A 19,116-nucleotide genomic window follows, 5' to 3' on the forward strand; every position below is an offset into this window, starting at 1 on the left:
GTCAGGGGTCCCTTTACCTTTACCTTTCTGCTTCATAACAAGGGGGGGAAACCCCACTACCACCACCAAATTAAGAACCTACAGAAAGGGTTTAAGACTCAATTAAGAAGCCATAGGATAAAAGGCACGGCTGCCTAACAAATATTAAGAGCATGGGAAACACTTAATGCACAATGCTGAGGATCAATATCACCTTTTTGTACATTCCTTCCTATCCTTAATTAAAGAGCATGTCAGCCAAAGTTTAAAAGCATATTAACTTTTCACATCTGTAGCTAGTTGTTGTTTTCTGGGAAAGAAGCTTGTTATTTTCAAGGGAGCTAGCATGCCTCTAACGAGGCAGGAAGAAAACAAGATTCCTCTGAAAAGCCTCAACATTTTTATACCATGGAAGACTGGCCAACCATAACTGTTGAAAAGGTTCACGGATAGGTTCCCGCTTGCACCACAGCTGTACCCAGAAAAGGGTGGAAGATCAAATACCCGCAGAGCAGAATTGGGTTTTTGTGTGCAAAGGTGAACAAAGAACAGTAGCTTGTGAACCAGATAAGTTGTGCAGATGAGGAAATCCGAGCACGTCTAGCTTGTCATGCCAGCTATGCCCGATGGCATTCCTTCTTCGACACAGCTATTAAAGGTGTATATATTTGACCTGCTTTTTCACCTGGCTCCCCTAATTCAGCCCATGCTTCACACCACAAACTTCACAGAGCACTAATCCAGCCACTATCACACAGATAATCCTCAAACGGGTTCCAAATTCCACCACAGCCATAAAGGCTGACAAGTGTGGTAAAAGGCAAACCCAGCCATAAGCGCATCCATAATAAGGGACAATACCCAATTAATTATTATTATTATTATTATTATTTAAAGAGAGTTAGGGAGACCAGGATAAGGGAGGCTTAGCAAGCACACTCCCATCTCTGCCTTCAGAACACAGCCCTTATTTTCCAGTGTTTTGTCTACAATATTTGGAGCAGTGCAGTAAAAACAGAAACAAATGGATTCCCCCCTCCCCACCTCCAATAACCTACTAAGAGCTCCTTTATTTCTGTAACCACAAGAAAAACGTGACACTCTACAGTGGTTTTTAAAAGCCTAGCATAATTCAGAGTTCTGCTGTCTCTCCAGCTTCTGCAAAACAGAAAGCCACAGTAGGTGGGTCCTTTCATGCTGGGGGGTCTGGAGCATATGGGGGCTGCTTATTTCCTGAGCACCATCCAAAAGAATTGCGAAGTGGCAGACAGGAAGAGAAATGAGTAGGAAAGCTGGCTCCTGCCTGATATTCATCTGCCAAAGGAAGCAACGCACATCTTGGTCTCCATTTGGGGGGGAAAGAAAGAAAGACTTCTTTTTGCACATTAATTTTTGGAGACCGAACTGTGATCATCACCATCAATTTATGTAGTGCCACCAACAGGCATGGGTGGTTTACAGAGTACAAGAGGACATGTTTCTGCCCAAAAGACTATAATGTGACACTGGGGAGACAAAAAGAGGAATGGGGAGGTGTTTGAGAGTAAATAGGGAAGCCTCATTTGATGCCTATGCATTTGCACAGGTGTAAGTACATATTGGAGGCACTATGTTAGGGTGGCTCTCCTCTGGTACCTCCAGATGTTACTGGACTCGTCAGAAGGACTGTCTGACATCTGGGGGTACTAAGGATTCAATTTGGTACTTATTGCCCCTGGAGCAGATACCCTATGACCCTTCCCCCAGCCAGCATGGTCAACAGCCAGAGATGGTAGGAGTTACAGTCCAGCAACATCTGCAGGGTCCCAGTGAGACACCTCTGGATAACAAAAGGCTCCATGGAAAATGTGGGGTTTAAAGACGGATTGGAAGCAAGAGAAACGGCATTAGGCAAGCGTGTGTGTGTGTGTTGTTCTGGAGGGTAGGTCCAAGCCAAAGGAGCTGCAAAAGGTTAGAGTCCTTTGGACAGCAGAGGGGGGAAGAGCTGAAGGAGTGGAGGTCAGCAGGGAGATGTACTGGGATATGAGAGGAGATAAATATGACATGGGTTAAAAGCCTTTGAAAAGAAGGAAGAGGAGCGCTGGATGCATTAGGAGGAGATGAGAAGTGAGAATAGAGATTTAAAGAGAGGTGTCATATGGTGAGAGTTATCAGAGAGGTGGGTGGTTTTGACAGCAGAAAGCTAGAGAGAGATGGGGGGGGGGTATCACGCAGTAGTCAGGGGAAGAGACGAAGAGGGCATGAACCAGAGTTTTTGCAGAAGAGGCAGAGAGGAAAGGTTGTATATTTGTTGTGCCGCAAACTTAAGGAGAAGCAACATGGGCTTGGCAACAGAAGTAGATAATGGAATCCAGGGCAGTTATGTTTTGAGGGACAAACAGCCAACTTCTTAAGTCAGGGACCAGTGGGAGGTAGAGAGAAGTATATGCTTTTAACTGCCGGCATTTGTCAGCAGAGTATTTATAAACTTAGCATTTGTATGTCGATCAATACACCTGAAGCAAATCTGAAGCGGCCTCTTTAATCTTGAGTTATAAAGTAACTTTTCCTGTAAAGTTTCCTGTAATGTCAACAAAGTGTAAAACCTCCTAATCCCAGTGGTAATTCCAGGGCAAACAGAAAGGCACTCTGCATATGCTCAAAGGCACTGTGTCATTTTCCCATCATGCATTCCCGGGCTGAGACATGATTGGCATCATAAAAAGGCTAATATATAAAATAAATGCCTTCAACAATGCTGCCAGAAACAAGACAAAAAAAGTGGGGGGGGGAGGAAAAATAACTCATAACTCAAGACATACTATAAAAGCAGCATTCTAGTCCTGCATACTTTTTATTACAGGATTCAAGAATCCCTCTGAGACACTTTGACAAAAACACTAAAAGTGCAATCCTATGCATGTCTGCTCAGAAGTAAGCCCACTCAGTTCAATGGAACTTATGCTATGGAACTTAGTAGCTTAAAATGCAATGAGAAATTGGTCAGGTAGCCTCAGTGGCTAGAAGTGTTTTTTACCAACTGTGACTGGTTTGACAGCTATGTCTATTCCTGGACCGGGAAAGCCTGGCTTGTGTTGGTTACTTCAAGACTGGATTACTGCAATGAACTCTATGTAGGGCTTCCTTTGCACTTGATCCGGAAGCTGCAGTTAGTGCAGAATGCTGCAGCATGATTGCTGACAGGTGTGAGGCCTTGTCAGCATATAACCCCTGTGCTTAGAGATCTGCCCTGGTTGTTGATTTGCCACTGGGCCAGGTTCAAGGTGTTGCTATTTGTATATAAAGCCCTTAACAACTGGGGACCAGTTCACAAGATCACTTTACCCCACCATGTGCTCACTTGACCGCTTTGATCGGCAGAATTGGCGCTACTTCAGCTGCCAAATAATACCCATTCTGCATTTGAAAAAAAATTGGTCATTTAGTGTGGCAGTACCTACACTTTGGAACTCCCTGCCTATTGAGATCAAGCCAGAACTTTCACTTTACTCTTTTCCATGCCTGTTAAAAGTATTCTTGTTTAGACGAGCCTACCCAGATGGGGACGCGGGTGGCGCTGTGGGTTAAACCACAGAGCCTAGGGCTTGCCAATCAGAAGGTCGGCGGTTCGAATCCCCGCGATGGGGTGAGCTCCCGTTGCTCGGTCCCTGCTCCTGCCAACCTAGCAGTTCAAAAGCATGAAGTGCAAGCAGATAAATAGGTACCGCTACAGCGGGAAGGTAAACGGCATTTCCGTGTGCTGCTCTGGTTCGCCAAAAGCGGCTTTGTCATTCTGGCCACATGACCTGGAAGCTGTACACCGGCTCCCTCGGCCAATAACACGAGATGAGCGCCGCAACCCCAGAGTCGGTCATGACTGGACCTAATGGTCAGGGGTCCCTTTACTATTACCTTACCGAGATGCTTAGAAAGTTGGGGGTAATTTTAATCTGTTTTAGTATTTTATATTTTGTATGTTTTAAGGTAGAGTTGTAAAATTTCCCTTGACTTTATTGTGCTATATTTTCGTAAACTGTTTTGAGGTTTGTTTGTTTTTACAATCAAGCAGTGTATACATTTTATGAAAGAAAAAAAGAAAACAACAATGCCAAGACTTTGGGTGGAAAGAAGCAGAAGTCCCAGCAAAGGAAGAATGGATACAAAAACTTATGGCATATGCAGAAATGGCGAAACTTACCAGAAGAATAAGAAATCAAGATAACAAACTTTTTATAAAAGAATGAAAATGGCTTATTGAATATATACAGATAAATTGCAAACATATAAAAACATTGGCAGTATTACTGTAAGAACCTGCAGTTTCATAAGAGTATATATTTAAAGTAGATAATTGAAAGAGCAAATTAAATGACTTTGGATATGCAGAGGATATTAAAAAATAAATTTAAGGAACCACAAAAAGAGGGGGAAGGAAGTCAAACTTTGAAATGTTAAGTGGATTATAAAATCAATGAAATGTATAAACTTGAAATGTTTAAAAAAGAATACTTTGGGTGGTGACACTTGTTGTTCAATGTAGGCAAGCACAAAACAAACAACATGCAGATAGAAGACCACTATAACACAATAAAAAAGGTTGCATTGGGGAACAAAAAAGACCATAACTAATTGCTTTGTGGGGCTCTCTCTGGCATCTTGTCCAGCAAGATCAACAAAAGGAAAAAGGATGTACAAAGCCACAATTTTTGTATTTACTGGAGAGATGGAGGCAGAATGAGAGGTCAAGGATATGCATTAGCACTCCCCTCAAGATGTCCACCTCATGTTCCCAGCACTGTGCTTAATGTATCTTATTCTCTCCAAGGAGCACAAAGCATTATTTCAGCCTTTTAAAGGAAAAGACCAAAATTACACGGAAGAGACACAACTGGTTCTTGCAATGTCATTTTTTTTAAAAAAAAGCTTTGAAGCAGCGATAGGCTTCTCTGCTTCTGATCAGAGCAGTAGCGCTGGAGGAGGAAGGCTTAACCCAGGGATTGGCAAACTAAGGTACGCGGGCCGGATCAGGCCCAATGGCCTTCAGGATCCGGCCCGCAGACTGTCCGTGGATCGGCATGGGGATTCTGTTCGTTAGGGCTGCACCATTCCCCCCCCCCCCGCGCCGTTCCATTTCCCCTCCCTCACACACACCTCGGCGGTGCCTCCTCCCTCCCTCCTCCTGGCTTCTCCCCACCTTGCCTAGAGAAGGAAAGGGGCTGCCATAGCTGTCAAGTTTTCCCTTTTCTCGCGAGGAAGCCTATTCAGCATAATGGAATTTCCCTTAAAAAGGGGGAGAACTTGACAGCTATGGGCTGGGCTGAGCTGGCTGAGTGCCATTTTAAGCAGCCCCTCTCCAGAGCCAGCTCTTTTGCACCGCTCATCTTCCCTCCGCCACCGCTGTTGCCACCCTGGTGCTCCTGTGGGTCAGAGAGCGGAGTGGACGAGCTCGCTCTGCCTATCCACGAGAAGCAGAAGCAGCAGTGATGGTGGTGGTGGCGGCAGCCCCAGGGAAGGTAAGTGCAGCGGCTGGGGGCTGGGGGCTGGGGAGGAGGACTACTTGCCCCCTTCGCCTCTTCTTCTAGCTCCTCCTCCCCCCCCCCCCCCGTGCACTTCTCCGGCCCGCCACAAGGTCTGAGGGATAGTGGACCGGCCCATGGCAAATAAAAAATAAAAAATGGTGACCCCTGGCTTAACCCTTTGCTCCCTGTACCATTTACCTTCAGTCCTCACTGTTGTCAGGAGGCCCATGCAGGGCTACAGGTACCTTTGTTTCCCCACCATCCATGGGTCAAATAGCAGCCAGGGAGGGTACAATTTTGTTCAGGAATACTGCAAGGAAGGAAAGCTTAAAACAATGTCCTGCCCCCCCGCCACTCCCTGAACACAAATACTTCAATCCAACTTGAAGCCTCCCGTCATGACTGCTTTAAATTTAAAAACTTGAAATGTGGCGAAATCCAATCATTGATCACTTGTATAATTAGGCATGAGGGTTAGACTCAGAGATAACTAACGATTTGCACAAGTCCAGCAAGCAAACTTGATATTGGATGCCAGAACATCAACTTCCTGCAACCCAAAGTAGAAGTCTCATTACTGCACCACAGTGTGTTGGTTGCCATTATCCAAGGCACAGGTGTACAGGCGCTGATCAGAATAAGAGTCTCAGCACACATAACATTAACCGGATTGCTCAGATTGCAAATTTGCCCCTTTGCTCTGGTTGCCTCCCCCTCAACATGCTTGAGAAGGCAGAACCGTTTCCACAATTCTATCAGAATAAATCTCTAATTGTCACTAAATTTCAAGGCTCTTAGGTAAGGAGTTGCCACAAAAGAAGTTAAGATATCCAGCCCAAGACAATAGCAACAGATGCTTCAGAGTAGAAGAGGCAAAGTGAGTATTTTAATCATGTGTCAAACACCTTAATGACTTCCTGAACTAGAGCGATTTGGGTGGGGTGGGGAATACATCTTATGAGCATTCAGACAATAACATTTTGAGAAAAGGCAGTCTTCCATGACCCCACTAGTGCGCACAGGATAGAAAGTTGGTTGAAAGAGTGTCACAGGTACCTATTGGATAGTACCTGTGACATCTCAGTGAAGAGCATTCCCCTTCCCTCTAGTCACTATCAGACCATTTAAAAGATTTTGAGCACTGCCCAGAAGTACTCAAGCATGAAGGGCTTGTGCAATCCTACAAAACAAAAAGGATAAGACAGTAGGGCTGCAATCCTATACTCACTCACCTGGGAGAAAGGTTAATTGAAAACAATAGAACTTGGGTGGCACTGATAGCTTTACCGTGCAGTCCTATTCTCTCACTCTGGAAATGATGTCCCACCATTCTGCGAGGGACTGTGCATGCCTGTGTGAGAGTGAGTGTGCCATGCACACATGTTTAGAAGCTATCTCCACCACCCCCTCGCTTCTGCAATGGGCTGCATCTAGTCCAGTTCATGCCTTCTGCACCATATTTATGTGAGAGTGACCCCAAAACTACCGCCACCTATCTCCCTTCCAGGAACAGAGCAATCCTACAGTAAGTTAACTGCCCCTTTGCATGGGTGCAAAAAAGTACAATATATTGTCCAGTCACCTGCTAAAAGAAGAGGGTGAGGGGAGGGAAGCAAAACTTACCCAGGGGTCACTGTAAATTGAATTATTAAAAAGTTCTTTCATATAAGAAACTTTGGGGTGGAAGGGGGGGGGAGGCCATTCCTGTCTTCAGATTCCAATCCCACAAAATAAATTTAAGAGGGAATAATACACTAAAATGAATAATACATGACGCAGTATCAATTTCAGCAAATGTTGTGCTTGATATCTGTACAGACAATTACTATAGTGAAAGGCAGAGCTGCTACTTTTAATTACCGTACAAGAAAAGTTTCCTTTTGACTTCCCTGCAAAATGTCCTTTATTGTGGTCCACCTGTGACCGAACTAAAACTGATGCTATAAAATTTTTTTCCACTTTGCATGAGTCTTGCAACAAAGTGGTCTGGGTTAAATTCTTTCTTGGCATAGCTCCAAGAACTTGGTATGCTTGCACCTAGAGATATTTTGCATCTGCAGTTTCTAAACTGCCTGTTAGGAGAGATATTCTTTCTCTCTCTCTCTCTTCTTGGACCAAATGATCCCAGCAATCTAATTTGCTGCTGCAATAGATTCATTTTTCTATGCCTGGTGAAGAGATTTGCTAACAACCTGGCTCTGGGCACAGAGACTGACCAGCGCAGTGCTTGGCTACAATAGGAGCTATATTAAGTTCCTAGGAAGTACAGAACAGGGAGCAGGTAGGTAGCCGTGTTGGTCTGGATCGAAGTAAAATAAAAAAATTCCTTCAGTAGCACCTTAAAGACCAACTAAGTTTTTATTTTGGTATGAGCTTTCGTGTGCATGCACACGAAAGCTCATACCAAAATAAAAACTTAGTTGGTCTTTAAGGTGCTACTGAAGGAATTTTTTTATTTTAGAACAGGGAGCAGACAGACGGGGTAGATATTCAGTTAGACTGCTATTGTGCCTCTGGCTTGAGTCACCCTCCCTTCCATTAACCTGATTTACAGGAAGACTATTTTGCATTTCTGCGAGTTCTGGACAATACTCAAATTATTGGAGGGAAGGTGGGGGAGGGGGCTTTAATGAAATCAGCATGCCATACAACACAGCATGCCCTACAACATCCTCAGCCCAACACACACATTTTAGCCATATCGTGTTCCCCAGTAGCCTTATACAACACAGCAGCCAAGGGGGTTGGGTGTTTCCTGCCTAATCCTTGCCTACATTCCCATAGGGCCAAATACAGGGAAGTTATGTGTTGTTGTACACTTAGAACTCATTCCACAACAAGCCAGCATTTCCAGGGTGCTGCTCTAAACAGGCCACTTTCATAGAATTATAGAGCTGGATGGGATCCGAGGGTCATCTAGTCCAACCCCCTGCGATGCAGGAATCTCAGCCAAAGCATCCATGAAAGCTTTGGTGGCCTGCACATCTGGGGCAGCGGCCGATGGCACAGAGCCACAGAAGGGGCCACTGGATGGACCAGCTGGTGCTGAAAGCTAGCAGCCCCCAAAAGGTTTGGCAGGGTCTGCTCTGTGCCACACAAACCAGCCCATCTCACTCAGACTTAAAAGGAAGGTGGGGCAATGGAACGTTCACTCCTCTGCCCCCACCCCAAAGTAGACAAAAGTGAGTGGTGGCTGCAAGGAGCATTCACCTCTGGCTCCAGTCATTCACCCACCAACTCACTTTGGAAGCTCTGCCACCCTGGTCTGGAAATGTAGGTGAGCCAGAGGAAGTGGCACTGGGCTCAGCCTTGGGCCCACTTACCCTCTCTCTTCCAGGATCCATGGTGGGGAGGTGTAGGCCTTACAAGAGCAGCTACTGTCTCCTCTCACTTCTCTGGGTAGGGCTGGACTGATACCTGCATTGCCAGGGGGTTGGGTTAAATGACCCGTTGGGCTCCTTGCAATTCTATGAAAAGCCTCATGCCCACTGGGTCGCCCTCTCTCTAAGGTGGCACAGGCAGGCCTAATCCCCACTCACCTGCCACAGCACCAGACAAGAGAGTGTAGGTGAGCAAGCGAGAAGTTGGGTCCTCATGCAAGAAACATCTGCCTAGTTCTCCTGTCCACTCGCCAGTGCACAAAGTTCCCTAGCAGGCTGCCACTTAAAAAAGTAGGCAAGGGAGCAGGTAAGAGACTCCCAGAGAGAGGGAGACAGGTGGCAATTAGTTCTTGAAACCATTGCTTGCCTCATCCAACCATGCAGGAACAGCATGCTGGAGAAGACAGGGCAAATGATGGTTGCAAAGAGCAGCAATGCACTACTTCTTTTCACCAGCCTGCTGTCTCCCTCTGAGGCTCTCTCTCTCCTTGGGTAACAGGGTGGGAAGGATTGAGCCTAGCAGGGTCATCCTGAGTAAGTGGGTGAGTCACTGCCTCCACTTGGTAGCACAGCTGTGAGGACTCAACCCAAACCCCACTGCTGCACACAAACACCCAGAAGTAAACAAGCAAAAAAAAAATGAGGCACCTTGAACAAATTCCCTGCTTTTACTCACTTGTACACCTGGGTTGTGCGCATACCCTACATTTAAAGCACATCCCACCCACACACCCCCAAATCCTGGGAACTGTAGCTTACCCCCCACTGTGCTATAATTCCCCAACACCCACACAAACTACCGTTCCCAAGGTTATTGGGACCAGACACCTGCACTGCCACTCTCTCCTCTCTGTCTCTCTGCGGTGCCACAGGTCTCAATCCTGCCCCTCCCGTGTTCCTCCCACCAGCAATCAGCCAGCAACCTCTGCCCACCTGCTTGCCCTCATGTATCTTATCAGTACGAGGATTGTGTTGGAGAGGTGTGCGCCCATTCAAACGGGTCACCAAGAGCCCCCAGTCCCCACCACCCACAACCTCCAGGGTCAAAGTGGGGGGAATCAAAAGAATTTCCAGGGAATTGCAACGACCTCCTCTCTAAGCGCTGGGTCCGAGCAACAGCTCAGCCTGAGCAAACCAAGTTGCAGCAGCAGACGCTCGGAGCAGCCCCGGGGGCTATTCTGCCCACGGCCCATTGACCGCTCCTTCAGCTGCCGCCGCGTCCATTTCAACTCCCTCGGCTTTCCCCCACCCGCTCTAGCACCTCTTCCCGAGCCGCCCTGCTCTGTCAAAAGGCGGCCCTACCTCCAGCTCTTGTAACCATTCCCAGGTGCCCTAAGCAGGGCAAGGAACCGGGGTTAAGCGCGTCACAACCCCCAACCCCACGGGGAAGCCTTGGGAGACCGCTGGTGTAAAGGGGAAGAGAAGGGGGTGCATGTGTGGATACTGACCGGCCGTGGGAACATCGGGCACCAGCTTGAGGGGGCCGATCTGTCGGATCTGAAACGCCGTCCTCACTTCGTGGCAGCTGGGATTCTTGACTCCGGAGACCCCGCCGCACAGTCCGGCCGCCGCCGTCGCCAGCAGCAGGAGCCCAAAGCGTCGCCGGCACAAGAAGACCCCAGGGCTCCTGTCACCGGCCATTTCCACATTCCCCACCAGGGACGGAGGAGATAAGCCAGGGACGCCCAGCACGTCCCCAGAAAAAGTCAATCAGAACAAACACAAGGGAAGTGGGTGGACGCGCGGCGGCCGGGGGGGGGGGGAGGAATCGGGTGGAAATGGGTGGCACCGCCGCCGAGCAAGCTATGAGCAAAGTTGCACTGGGCAAAGTTGCGAGTTGAGGAAAGGGGTGGCCGGTGGAGTGAGATTTAAAAGGAAGGAGCCCCGCTCAAGACCGCGCGCTGCCTGCCGAACGCTGAGAGCGGCAACGTTCCAGCCTCCGAACGTTGAGAGCCTGCGAACGTGGGGGTTTCCCTTTCCTTTCCCCACTCAGCGTTCGAACCGTGGAACGCTCGCAAAGGCGGTCCGGTACAGACCAGGGAAAACGCTAACGTTCGAAACGTGCCTTTTCCCTTCCCTACCCTCCTCCTCCTCCTCCTCCTCTTCGTCCTCCAAGCGGCTCTACCTCCAATGAACGCGTCTGGCGGGAGGTGGTCGTGGTCCTGGCGGCCCAGCCCTCCTCACACAGTAGGGTATGTCTCTGAAAGGGGGAGAGGCAAAACTCGCTCATTGGCTTGTTGCTATAATTAGGCTCCTTTAAATAAATAAATAATCCCCACTTTAAGGAGAGAGGGGAAAAAATATTGAGGAAATCTCCTTTAAACACACACACTGACGCAGCAATATCCCGTGCGTGCAAAGTCGCCGAGGAACGACTGTCTGCTGTAACGCAGGGGGTGCGGGGGGGGGGGCTTGGAGTGCCAGGGAACTTCTTCAAGGACTGCGGGACAGCCCTTGCTTGGCACTTGCTGTGAGCCGTAGCCCGTGATCAGATTATACTGCGGGGACCCGATTTTTGAAAAGTGCGACCCAGTTAGGTGCACATGCGTGACTATTCAAAGAAAAGACCTAAATCGCGCCGTGGGAGGTTGCGTCAAGTTTATGCACGTGTGCCGTCTTGGGCTTTGAAACGGCTTGGGTGTCACACCGGCTTCTGTGGGTTATAACAGCAGCTTGGTTTGCAAAAGATATCCTTTCTCTCCATGCCTGGGTAAAGCTCCAGTGATGTCAATATATATAGGGAAAGCTGTTGTCAAAGAAAGCAAGAAACCCTAAAGAATGAAAACAAACCTGGCACTCCTAGATTATGAAGTTCGTGTCCACCAGACACATTCTTCAGGAAGGCATCGCTGAAGAAAGCAAATGCAACTGTACAGTACTTCTGAACAGAATAATTGACAGTGCAGCTAGATCAGACCAACGCCCTATTTAATCCAGAATCCCGTTTCCCTTGGTGACAGGCAGATGCCTATGGGAAGCCCACAACAGGACATGAGAGCCAAAGTTTCCTCCCTCTCCTCATTGTTCTCCGGTTACTGGTATTCAGAGGCATGCTCTTCAGATCATGATTGGTAGCTGGATCTTCCATGTTGCAAGATTCATGCACTGAGCAGGGAGTTGGACAAGGTCCCTTCTAACGCTGAAAAATCCCACAATTCCATGCCCACTCAGAAATAAGTTTCATTGTGTTCTTTGGAACTTACCCCCACATGAGCAGCTTATGCACACACCCAAACACACCATTAGGGTTGCCACCTTTTTATTTTTAGCAAGGATCATGTGCCTTTTAACAGCTGCTCAAGAGGCATAATTCAACAGGTGTATCTTTTCCTGAGCTGAAGTACTGTAGTGATGAAAAAAGCTTCACATGTTGAATTTCTGCCATATGTGCATCTATTAAGACTTGGGAGCACTGCCAAGGGCAGGGGGCAGGATGGAGGAAGAAAAAACTTCAGTGCACACCAATCATATGCAGAGCTTAATTTGAAGCAAGGCTCAGCTCCTGTCATTATTTTCAGTACTAGAAAGCAGCAAAGGGTGAATAGCAACTGCTGCTTTTTAACAATGAATCAGCCGTCACCAACCTGGTGCCAGTCAGATGTCGTTGGACTACAACTCCCATCAGCCCCAGCCAGCACATCCTGGTGGAATTATGCTAGAATTGTTCAGAATCAGAAATAGTCCTAAGAAAGAGCAATTTCCATGGTCTTTCTTGAACTTAACCATGCCATGGTCGACAGATAACAAACAAAAAGCACAGGCTGTCATGCTAGTCAATTTAGTGGGTGGAGGAAGAGCTCCAAAATCAAGAATAAGGTGATGCCCTTACTAAGACCAACGAAAAAGCTCCAGAATACTGATCCAGCTTCTAACATCTGGTAGGATGTAAAACCAAAAGGTGGGGGAGACGAGACAAGAAGCAGGGAGTGGGGCAGTTCCTTCCCAAGTCTGCAGTTTATAACAATCTTGTGCTGGAATGCAGGAGGAGTTTTGCAAACATAATTGGATTAGCTGCTCAAGTGTAAAACAGGTTGTAAAATGTATCTAGGGCTAAACGGACCAAAAAGGTAAAAAAAAAGGGGGGGGGCACCTCATCAATATTTTTAGAATATATACAATATGCACATTTTTTAAGAATGTAAACAAGAATGTAGCAGAGAATCATAGAATTGTAGAATTGGAAGGGACCCACCGATAAACCATTGGTTGCGACCAATCAGGAGGAGAAGACCAGGGCCAACCCAATGCATTTCACTGCCCCTCCCATTCCACATACAAGCCAGACAGGCTTGCCTATTAATGTTACTTTAACACTGGTGGACAAAGGTGGGGGTGGGGTGGGGGAGCGGCCCGCCCCAGGTGCCATCTCTAGGGGGGTGACAAAATCCCCCCTGGAATGGATCTTCGTGGCGGCGCTCCTCCCACACCGGGCATCTCGTGCACCCGCGGCAGGCGGCGCTGGCACCCGCAGCGGACATTGCACGCACCCACCAACCCGGCTTCCTTCCTCTCCCCTTCCCTTCTCCCTCTGTTATTTACTCGCCTGCCTCCTTCCCATTCTCTCCCCTGCTTGCCTGCCTGCAAGTGTCCTGGTGGTGCGCTGGCGGCGGCAAGCCTCCCGGGACACTCGCAGGCAGGCAGGCAGGCGAGTAAATAATGGAGGGGGAAGGGAAGGGGAGAGGAAGGAAGCAGGATCAGTGGGTGCGCCCCCCCTCCATGCCCTGCCCCCCCTCAGGAGCACGCCCCCACCCCTTTCGGGAGTGCACCCACCCTGGGCAGCGTGGGCATATGCTCCACCACTGGTGATGGGACAGCATTCTTCAAGGACACGAAGCTAGTTTAGGTGGCATGCGACAGCTTGAATAAAGCACACAGCTCTGTTTCTGATAACTCACCACCCCTCCCAGCATTTGCCACCTGAGGCAGCCAACACACTCTGGAGCCGCCCTGGAAATGACGCATGATCAGGTCAATTTTCACCTCCAGATTCAAATAATCAATTGCATGCCCAAATTCCAGCATGCTGTTGCGAGGCTATGGGAACACAGCTTTATAAGCCGTGGTGATGTTCTGATTTTTGAACAATTCTATCTCTGTCTGGAAATTCTGTGCTCCCCAGCTTGCCTATGTAAACTCAGCTGTGATTGAAAACTCTTTGTATATAAATGCAAATGTGCCTCAGGGAAGCAGTACTGATAAGCAGAGAATAGGTTTGACGGTCTCTCTTGTTGCCCTGGACATGAGAAGGCCACGTAGTGAGCATGTTCTAGGATTTCATCATAAAACTGTTGGCTAGGTAATTCCAATGTTCAAAGGGCTCGGCAGCTATTTCTTGGTTCAAACTCTAAGAGGTGAAAAATAAGCAAACACTAAGTCTCTGTATGAAGCCGTGCTACTGCTGGTGTTGGAGCTGTGAGAGGCTTCTGGAAAGATATGAGAGAGAAGAAACAGAAAGACAAGCAAAATAGCTCGTATGGTAAGTCCAGTGCACACAGCAAACTCCTGGAGAAACAGCCTTATCTGATCTGTCTCTCATCCCAGTAATGTTTGCTGATGTTTAGCACCAGGGTATCTGCCATCAGCGGAAGAATTTTCGCCCTCCCACCAGAAACAGTTGGTAAGGGCCAAAATTCCTCCAGAGTTTTCTGAGAATTTATTTATTTATTTGTTCAGCTTTGAAACCACCTTTCATCAAACCAAAATCAGGGGATAGTTTACCTTCCGCCACCCACAAAACGGAGAACCAAGTGGCCAAATATTGTTGTTGTTTATTCGTTTAGTCGTGTCCGACTCTTCGTGACCCCATGGACCAGAGCACGCCAGGCACTCCTGTCTTGCACTGCCTCCCACAGTTTGGTCAAACTCATGTTCGTAGCTTCGAGAACACTGTCCAACCATCTCACCCTCTGTCGTCCCCTTCTCCTAGTGCCCTCAATCTTTCCCAACATCAGGGTCTTTTCCAAGGATTCTTCTCTTCTCATGATGTGGCCAAAGTATTGGAGCCTCAGCTTCACGATCTGTCCTTCCAGTGAGCACTCAGGGCTGATTTCCTTAAGAATGGATAGGTTTGATCTTCTTGCAGTCCATGGGACTCTCAAGAGTCTCCTCCAGCACCATAATTCAAAAGCATCAATTCTTCGGCAATCAGCCTTCTTTATGGTCCAGCTCCCACTTCCATACATCACTACTGGGAAAACCATAGCTGGGAAAACCATAGCAAAACTGGCAAGCCACTCCAGTATCCCTGCCAAGAAAACTCCATGGACAAAGACAACAGGCCATTTTTTTGTGGTGGCTGCCACAGTGTCTCAGAATGACTGCGGCATTGTGACGGATGCAAAATGATCGCCGGTTCCACTTCCTGTGTGGCAACAGCAGCAGGAAAGTGGGGAGAGAAGGACACGCACCACTGCTATTACGAAGGAGCCCCGCCACAAGAAACACCTCCCTCCGGATAATATTTAGAGGGTAGAGGTGATAAATGCTGTATTGCAGAACATCTGGGGAGGGCTCAAGGAGAGGAGTCCTTCAAATACAGGGCTGCCCACTCTCAAGTAAGATACATGATCACTCTTTCTCGGCCCATTTTGATACATCTGCCCATTAGATTCTTTCAGCTTCTAGAAACACACAGGCCAACCAATTTCCTGGCAAAACAATGTAAGATGACTGTGCATGCATATATATATATATATCCATTGTCTCCAAGAAATAACTACCACCTGTAGTAGCAAAGGAATATTAGTAATGTCAGTTCCTCTCAGTCATGTAAACCTTGTAGTGCATTCATTGTCAGTTCCCACCAAGTGAAACATCATAATTAAGTCCTGCTGGCCATGAAATCTATTTCTGTACCGGTTGTAGTATGAGGTTGTCTATAAGCCTCTAGTTATAAAACACAGTCCTGTGCCTAAAATGATATACCAATAAAGCACATGATTGAGTGGCTCCTATTTATAGTCATTAACACCACCAGTCAAGTATTTACAGTGGCCAAGTAAGTTATCTGCACTTTTATTAAGCCTTCATGATTCAGCTGGCATGATTTTTTTGGGGGGGGGGAGTACTTAGCTGTTATTTAAATGAGGCCCTCAATAATCTCAGAGCTGCTAATCATACTTTAAAAGGGATGCCATATACGATTACTGTATCTAGAGAGGGCACTGAAAGTGGCTTTACTCACAGACCCTCCAAGTGTCCTATTTTCCAGGGACGTCCCTCATTTAGAGAAGCCGTCCTGCTTTCTGATTTGATTCTGGAATGTCCCTATTTTCACTGGAGAAATGTTGGAGGTTATGGAGTTATCCAACCCCCAAGCTGTCTGAAGGCAATCTTGCATAGGGAACTCTTTTTAAAATGTTTAATGTTTTATTATGCTTTATATATGTTGGAAGCTACCCAGAGTGGTTGGGGAACCTGGTAAGATGTGTGGGGTATAAATAGTAAAATTATCATTATGGGGTGAGACATCCCTATTTTCACTGGAGAAATGTTGGAGTCCCTGATGTTGGGAAAGATTGAGGGCACAAGGAGAAAGGGACGACAGACGATGAGATGGTTGGACCATAGCTGCCAAGTCTCCCGTTTTCCCCGGGAAATCCCTGTTTTCCCAGCTGTTCCTAGCTGAAAAAACGGATTTTTTTGTTTCCCCCCGGTTTATTCTGGTGCGGCGGCCATTTTGGAACTGGGCAAAGCATGCTCAGAAGCGACTTTTGATGCTGCTCTGCCCAGTTCCAAAATGGCTGCAGTGCGACTTCTGGCGCGGTCTTACCTTCCAAGTTCCGGGCTGCAGAATCCGGGACTGGCAGCCATTTGACACCGGAAGTTGCGTCAATGTAACTTCCGGTGTCGCTTTGCCCTTCTATGGGCACCTAAAATGGCTGCCGCCGGCTTCGAAAATCGCTTGTGCGCATGTCAGGAAGTGCTCCGACACAACTTCCGGTGACGCTCCGCCCATCTATGGGCACCAAAATGGCCGCCGCCAACACCGGAAGTGGCGTCTATGCACTTCCGGACATGCGTACATGCGGCTTTTGAAGCTGGCGGCGGCCATTTTTGGTGCCCATAGAAGGGCAAATCGGAAAGAAAAAAAATGGCCACCGGTAGGAGAAAATAACGGAGAAAAACGGGAGACAAAGTGATACGGGGAAACCACCGGGAAAAGGTAAGTAAAAAGGGGGTTTTCCCGGGGAAAACGGGAGACTTGGCAGCTATGGGCCATTTTGGAACTGGGCAAAGCAGCATCAAAAGTCACTTCTGAGCATGGAGGGGGAAGACAGACCTTCTGCATCTCTAATAGCATAGGCCAGGCTTCCTCAACCTCGGCCCTCCATTTTGGCCTACAACTCCCATGATCCCTAGCTAGCAGGACCAGCGGTCAGGGATGATGGGAATTGTAGTTTCAAAACATCTGGAGGGCCAAGGTTGAGGAAGCCTGGCATAGGCTGTCATGATAGTCAATTTAGTGGGTGGGGAGGAGGAAGAGCTCCAAAATAAAGAATAAGGTGGTGCCCTTAATAAGACAAATGAAAATGCTCCAGAATACTGATCCAGCTTCTAACATCTGGTAGGATGAAAAACCAAAAGGTGGGGGAGACGAGACAAGAAGCAGGGAGTGGGACAGTTCCTTCCCAAGTCTGCAGTTTATAACAATCTTGTGCTGGAATGCAGGAGGAGTTTTGCAAACATAATTGGATTAGCTGCTCATGTGTAAAACAGGTTGTAAAATGTATCTAGGACAAGAAAAGTAATAAAACAAGGCATGTCACCAATATTTTCAGAATAAATACAATATATACATATTTTTGGAATATAAACAAGAATAGGGGATTTTTCAACAAGTGTAGCTTGTGAGGTGAGCCACACCTGTTGAAAAAATTCCTCTTCCAACTGTTAAAAGGGAAGGAGCCCTGCCTTCTACTTGTCACCCTATTTTTTCTAGTTATTATTTGAACTTTGTAACCCTTTGGGCATTTGAAAATATTATCTGAAAATGAGAAAGCAAGTTAGTACATAGAACCAGTCTATATCTATTTACGGAGATTGTAGACCTGGCCTGGGGTTCCCAAATAGTGGTCTGTGGACCACCAGTGGTCTGTGAGCTTTGTTCAAATGGTCCACGGCATATCTGCGGGTTTGTGGTTGAAAACAGGAGCTGGAACATCCATCCTATTAAATGTTTGTGTTGACTTTCAATCAATCAATCAATCAAGCTTCATTACGGTCGTATACCAGCCATTAAAATAAAAATGCTTTACAGGGCTATGGGGGTTGTCATTCGGGGTGGATATAAGAGTCTATAAGTTTGAAGGGGCTATGTTTGCTGCTCAAAGTTCTCAGTTTCGTACCCGAGCGAAGGAACTACTTCCCACAGTCCAATCCCGCGTTTACTATTCCAATGGCTGTCTTGTTCTTGGGGGGGGGGAGACTGGTCCTGCAGATCTGGGTGCAGAATCTGGCTACCATCCGAGTTAACTTTTGCTCCTTTCCTAGTAGTAGGGCCTTTAGTTTGGCCTTATCTGGGAGGTCTGCCAGGCTCTCCAGAATGGGGGCGATGGTATCTCTACGTACCTTATCGAACAGAGGGCATCTAAAAAAAAGATGTTCAGGGCTGCCTACTTCCCCCAACGGGCAGGAGCAGAGTCTCTGCTCGTATGGGATCTTTCCGAATGAGCCTAGCAGCACTGGCGAGGGCAATGCTGAGCTTCGGGCGAGCGTGAAGGCTCTTCTTAAGTTTCTGGATTCAAGATAAAAGAGAACATCCATCCTATTAAATGTTTGTGTTGACTTTTAATTGCATTTTGATTGCTTCTTCTGATACAGTCATACCTCGGCTTAAGTACGCCTCTGTTTGAGTACTTTCAGTTTAAGTACTCCGCAGACCCGTCTGGAATGGATTAATCCACTTTCCATTACTTTCAGTGGGAAAGTTCGCTTCAGGTTAAGTACGCTTCAGGTTAAGTACAGACGTCTGGAACCAATTGTGTACTTAAACCGAGGTGCCACTGTACTTAATTTGTATTACATTGGATGGCGATATTGTATGGGGCATATCAGGGCAGCTGAATTTAAGTTCAATGAGACGTTAACAAGCCTTATATTGAGCTTCATCTCCTGGCTGCCTGTCATCAATGGAGGTATTTGTACGAGTGATAGGAAAAGATTTGAGATTTTATATTTTGAAAATGCAGTGGGTTGGAAATGGGTGTGTGCCATGTTAGCATGCACCAAGAAGGGCCCTCTGCTGGTTGCCCCCCCTC

General features: G+C 47.3%; 1 protein-coding gene across 2 annotated transcripts in view; it reads right to left on the reverse strand.

Moving 5' to 3' along the window:
* The window catches only part of LOC118093423 (glypican-5), a 385,759-nt gene extending 374,545 nt beyond the window's left edge, over window positions 1-11,214 (reverse strand). Inside the window, exon 1 of one of the 2 annotated variants that reach the window (XM_035132483.3) lies at window positions 10,306-11,112. In XM_035132483.3, coding sequence (XP_034988374.2) covers window positions 10,306-10,498 — 193 coding nt within the window. In that variant the 5' untranslated portion in view covers window positions 10,499-11,112. Of the gene's footprint in view, window positions 1-10,305 lie in introns of both variants that reach the window. The other variant, XM_035132482.3, reaches the window with a different exon arrangement.
* Between the last annotated feature and the right edge of the window lie 7,902 nt (window positions 11,215-19,116).

This window comes from Zootoca vivipara, chromosome 5, assembly GCF_965207765.1.
Source record: "Zootoca vivipara chromosome 5, rZooViv2.hap1.1, whole genome shotgun sequence".
In the NCBI taxonomy this organism is placed as follows: Eukaryota; Metazoa; Chordata; class Lepidosauria; order Squamata; family Lacertidae; genus Zootoca; species Zootoca vivipara.